This window comes from Poecilia reticulata, chromosome 13 (genome assembly GCF_904066995.2).
Source record: "Poecilia reticulata chromosome 13, P_reticulata-male-v2, whole genome shotgun sequence".
Taxonomy (NCBI): Eukaryota; Metazoa; Chordata; class Actinopteri; order Cyprinodontiformes; family Poeciliidae; genus Poecilia; species Poecilia reticulata.
Window position 1 is genome coordinate 3,605,126 of NC_088842.1, and position 6,000 is coordinate 3,611,125.

General features: G+C 39.4%; 1 protein-coding gene across 9 annotated transcripts in view; it reads right to left on the minus strand.

The window, feature by feature from the left end:
- Positions 1-3,848, minus strand: part of sgsm2 (small G protein signaling modulator 2) — a 180,601-nt gene extending 176,753 nt beyond the window's left edge. For 4 of the 9 annotated variants that reach the window (XM_081614731.1, XM_081614728.1, XM_081614729.1 and 1 more), the window contains exon 1: positions 3,186-3,847. In XM_081614731.1, coding sequence (XP_081470857.1) covers positions 3,186-3,245 — 60 coding nt within the window. In that variant the 5' untranslated portion in view covers positions 3,246-3,847. Of the gene's footprint in view, positions 1-3,185 lie in introns of all 9 variants that reach the window. The other 5 variants (XM_008425219.3, XM_008425218.3, XM_081614730.1 and 2 more) reach the window with 3 other exon arrangements.
- Between the last annotated feature and the right edge of the window lie 2,152 nt (positions 3,849-6,000).

The following is a 6,000-nucleotide window of genomic DNA, read 5'->3' on the forward strand; positions in this document are numbered from 1 at the left end:
ACTATATTTTAGCTTATCTACTTTTTTGTATGCCTTCTACTGCTTCTGGTTTTACTATCTTTTAGCTTGTCTGCTTTTCTGTATGCCTTCCACTTCTACTGGTTTACTGTCTTTTACCTTGTCTACTTTTCTGGATGACTACTACTGGTTTTTCTATCTCTTAACTTGTCTACTCTTCTGTACGTCTTCTACTACTGCTTTTACTACCTTTTAGCTTGTCTACATTTCTCTATGCCTTCTACTGGTTTTACTTTGTTAGCTTGTCTACTTTTCTGTATGCCTTCTACTTCTAGCTTGTCCACTTTTCTGTATGCCTTCTACTTCTACTGGTTTTACTATATTTAACTTGTCTACTTTTCTCTTTGCCTTCTACATCTGGTTTTACTATCTTTTAGCTTGTCTACTTTTTTGTATGCATTCTGCTCCTGCTGGTTTTACTATATTTTAGCTTGTCTACTTTTCTGTATGCATTCTACTTGTTTTACTATATTTTTGCTTTTCTACTTTTCTGTATGCCTTCTACTGGTTTTACTATATTTTAGCTTGTCTACTTTTCTGTAAGCCTTCTACTTCTACTGGTTTTACCATCTTTTAGCTTGTCTACTTTTCTGTATGCCTTCTACTTCTACTGGTTTTACAATGTTTAACTTGTCTACTTTTCATTATGCCTTCTACTGGTTTTACCATCTTTTAGCTTGCCTACTTTTCTGTACGTCTTCTACTTCTACTGGTTTTACTATGTTTAACTTGTCTACTTTTCTGTATGCCTTCTACTGGTTTTACCATCTTTTAGCTTGCCTACTTTTCTGTACGTCTTCTACTTCTACTGGTTTTACTATCTTTTAGCTTGTCTACTTTTCTGTACATCTTCTACTTCTACTGGGTTTACTATCTTTTAGCTTATCTACTTTTCTGTATGCCTTCTACTGCTTCTGGTTTTACTATCTTTTACTGGGTTTACTATCTTTTAGCTTGTCTGCTTTTCTGTATGCCTACTGGTTTTACTGTCTTTTAGCTTGTCTACTTTTCTGTGTGCCTTCTACTGGTTTTACTATCTTTTAGCTTTTCTACTTTTCTGTGTACCATCTACTTCTACTGGTTTGACTATCTTTTAGCTTGCCTACTTAACTGTATGCCTTCTACTTCTAATGGTTTTACTATCTTTTAGCTTGTCTACTTTTCTGTATGCCTTCTACTGCTATTGGTTTTACTATCTTTTACAGGTTTTACTATTTTTTAGCTTGTCTGCTTTTCTGTATGCCTTCTACTGGTTTTACCATCTTTTAGCTTGCCTACTTTTCTGTATGCCTTCTACTGGTTTTACTATCTTTTAGCTTGCCTACTTTTCTGTATGCCTTATACTTCTACTGGTTTTACTATCTTTTAGCTTGCCTACTTTTCTGTATGCCTTATACTTCTACTGGTTTTACCATCTTTTAGCTTGTCTACTTTTCTGTACGTCTTCTACTTCTTCTGGTTTTACTATCTTTTAGCTTGTCTACTCTTCTGTATGCCTTCTACTTCTACTGGTTTTACTATGTTTTAGCTTATCTACTTTTTTGTATGCCTTCTACTTCTACTGGTTTTACTATCCTTTAGCTTGTCTACTCTTCTGTATGCAGATTGTCTGCATACTGAATTTTAGCCTGACACGTAAAATTTATGAGCAGTAAGTATTGTACTAGTTATCAGTACTGGACCAAAGAAAGCAAGGCAGTTGCAAGCCTTTGAAATTGTGACTCTTTTGATGGGTCAGATAGACTCAAGAATTTTTAACACCAGCTATGTGAGGGGGGGCCCAATTTAATTTTTTGTCAGTGAGCCCAAGATTCCTGGCAGCACCCCTGTCCATGGATATGAAGGGCTCTGTGTGCTTTCTAGGCATGCAGCTGGGATTGCAGAACCAAATGGGTGTGGTTTACAACCTGCAGTATTCACCTGAACTCCCCTGAATCTGCATGAAATGGTTCGTTCCTGCTTGGAACAGATGAGTCAGTCAGCAGCAGCTCTAACCCACATCCCTCCTGATCCGTCCTTTCCTGAGTGAAATCAAAGCTGCAGTATGTAACTTTTAAATAAATATTTTTTTCATATATTTTTTAAAACTGTCATTATGTTGTGACAGTATGGTATGGAAGGTAATCTTTGAAAAATCAATTTCCTCTGCTTTCTCCCAGGGTTCTCCTGAAACAACCAGTCAGTGGCAGGAGAGCTTAATGCTGTCAATCACAATTTCATGTGGTGCTGCTCATCCTTCCTCCACCTCGATTTGTGCTGTGCTGCAGCTAGCATAGCACAAAGCTGTGCAGATTCAAACTGTGAATGCTCAGTTTAGTTAGCATAGCTACCAATGACATCAGATAAACAGTTTCTTGTAATGATAGGTTGTTTCTCCACTATTAGCACATTTAGCAGTGAGTGAATGAGGCTAATTGACAGTGCTAAGAGCGTCCTACTAGTTCTGATTGGTTGTTTGGTCAGAACGGTGCATTACTTTAACCAGTAATGGTAATTCAGGTAGGAGATGGAGGAGATTGATCGTTTTCACAGATTATCTGACTCATAACAAACTGCTATGACATTGTGACAACTGTAACAAATATGGAGAAAACATTTTTTATTAAGATTATGTTCTGCAGCTTGAATTTAATGCAACTACTAGCATTTTTGAGAAGTCTGAATTGCTTTATGTGTAGTTGCATGTTGCTTTTGACTGTTGCTCATGGGGAGAGACATTTCAGTAATCTAAAACTAATAGAAAAAAATTAAAACAACCTACTTCCATACTGGATATGAACTGTTGGATGTTAAATTCATGAGCAGTAAATATTGTGCTAATTATCAGTATTGAACCAAAGAAAGCAAGGCAGATGCAAGCCTTTATAATTGTGACACTTTTTATGGGTGAAATAGGCTCAAGAAATTGTAACAGCAACTGCGCGGAGGGGGCCCAAACAAATTTTTTGTCAGGGGGCCCATGATTCCTGGGAGCGCCCCTGGACCTACAAGTAGTTTTCATGTATGAAACTACATGAAAATGCAGAATATTTAAAAAATAAATTAAGAATTGATGCAGGAACTCCAAGATTTCGAATTAATTAAAGCGATAGTAAAGCGATTAATAATATAGAATATGAATGCAAGAATGTGCTTTAAGGCCGTCCAGCAGCAGCAACAGCGCCTACCTCCCGTTTGACGTTCCATAATAATTTCTCCTTGTGTTCTTCCTCCGTACAGCCCTCCATCTCCGTCAGTCTGTCCGCGGTGCGTTCAAAAGCTCAGTGAACCCGACGCTCCGCACTGGTCCGTTCTGGACAATAAGGTTGTCCAGAACCTTATTCCTTTTTATTACCCGTTTCCTTCTTTCCTCGCTCAGCTGGACTCTGACGCATCCGAGCTGCTTGACGTTGACGTCAGAGAATCCGCCTTCCTCACCAAACTGATCAATGGCGGAAGAGAAAGGGGAAAAAAATGAGATAACTTCCCAGCGTTTCGCTCCGCCCCAAACCTCCAGCCTCTTAACATCCAACGCAGCAACCTGTAGAACCTCCGAGTTATTTTTAGCTGCTGCTTCCTCCTTCCTTTCTTCCGTCACTTCTTCCTCATCGGCGAAGTAGAGATGTCATCGACCTTGAAAGGCGTTGAAATGTTTGCTGTTTCAGTTAAACAATAAGATATATTTTTTTATCTGTTTACGGCACTGTTGTAGGAATGTAAGCTGGGGGAATAGTTTTTTCACGCAGACATGCCAAATACAGGAAAATGGAGCTAATTAAAATGCTTTAAAAGCATAGCGTTTTTATCCAGCAAAACGTTTAACTGATCTGGGGTCTGCACTGAAGCTGGGTTGGCGGGCTGCAAAATAGGTGACATCACATATGCGTGATGGAGAAAACTCTCCTCCGAGAGTCACCAAACCTGCAGCTGCTGCCTCCATGTGGCCTGATTATGCACTTGCAACCGATGAGTCCATTTAAAGAAAGAACGTTCATCTGACAAGAGAGGTAATCCGAGATATGGATGGTTGATGTTAGAATTGTGTCATCATTCTTACATTACTAGTTTGTTTTTCCATTTCAAGACTTTAGCTTTCTACTGTGTGTGTGTCTAGGTGTGTGTGTGCGTGTGAGCTGATACTAGGTTGAAACTTGTTTCTTCCCACACTTACAAGAATGTCTTTGTAACATGGTTATCTCTAACAGGATGATCCATCTTCTCCCCGCTCTCGTGAACTAGATGAACTGTGTGCAAGGACAAAACTTGCTTTTCTTTTTTATCACTCCGGTCCCTGCTAATAAAAGTGAAGCTCTAACTCAGTGTTTCTCAACCCTGGTCCTCACTGCCCCTATAGATGTGCCTCTATTCCAGAACAGCTGATTCAAAGAGAGGTAAAGAAGAAGCCAAAGGTCACTGTGGCTGAGTTCCAGAGATGGAGATGGGAGAAAGTTCCACAAAGTCAACTATCACTCCAGTCAGGACTTTATGGCGGAATGGTTGGATGAAATCTTCTCCTTTAGTGCCAGACATATGAAAGCCTGCATAGTTTACCAAAAGACACATGAAAGACTCACAGACTGCAGATTCTCTGGTCTGATGAGATAAAGATTGAACTTTTTGGCGTTAATTCTAAGAAATCCAGACACTGCTCTTCACCTGTCCAATACAATCCCAGCAGTGAAACATGGTGATGGCAGCATCATGCTATGAGGGTGTTTTTCACCTGCAGGGACAGGACGACTGGTTGCACTTGAATCAAAGATGAGTACAGAGAGATCCTGGAAGAAAACCTCTCCCAGAGTGCTCGGGACCTCAAATGGGCTGAAGGTTTACCTTCCAACAAGACAATGACCCAAAGCACACAGCTAAAATAAAGGAGTGACTTCAGAACAACTCTGAAACCATTCTTTACTGGCCCAGCCAGAGCCCTCACCTAAACCCAATTGAACATCTCTGGAGAGACTTGAAAATGGCTCCACCAATGTTCACCATCCAACCTGACAGAACTTTAGAGGATCTGCAAGCAAGAATGGCAGACGATACCCAAATCCAGGTGTGAAAAAGTTGTTGCATCATTCCCAAGAAGAGGCTGTACTAGATCAAAAGGTGTTTCTACTCAATACTGAGCAAGGGGTCTGAATACGTATGACTGTGATATTTCAGTTTTTCTTTTTTAATAACTGCAAAAAAAATCTATTTATGTTTTTTCTGTCAAGATGGAATGCTGAGTTCATTCATGAGAAATAACATGAACATTTTTGATTTTATTAAATGACTACAACAAAACAGCCATTTTTTGGGAGGTTTGATCTTTCATGACCTCTGGAAACATTTATCAATACCTTTAAAATGAAAATGGCACAAACAAATTTTTGCCACACAAATGTTTGACACCAATTTTGTTAGATTTGAAGACAGTGGGGAAACTTTACTCAGGTCTTCAAGACTTGGGGGTGAAAGGGGTTTAATGCTTCAACACACCACAACAATTTGGATAATTTGACACTCCAACTTCGTGGGGATTTTCTGGATGCCCTACTTCTTGTTCCAAGAAAACTGCATATCAGCAAACAAGATGAGGTGCATAAAAGCATGGATGACTGAGTTTGTTGTGGAAGAACTTGAGAGGGACGCACAAAAACCTGATATCACCCGAGAACAACTTTGGGATAAATATGGCTTACATCTTAATCATCCAATATCAGTGTCTGATCTCAGATGGACTTCATATTTGGAAGACGCATATAAGGCTCATCTGTCCTAACAATGACGAGAATAGCCAAAAGGGTCATAAATAAGCAGAATAAGCGGGTACGCAAACTCTCGGCTCAGTCGCTGAGATTATATCTATGGTGGAAGTTGCACAATTAGTGAAATATTTTAGTACTTCATCCATCCAACAGAAGGTTAGGATTTCTGGGAGCTCACACAACAATTAAACATTTTAATTCTTTACCAGAAGTCATACAGGATTAAACGTCTGGTCCTTGAATAAGGAATAAG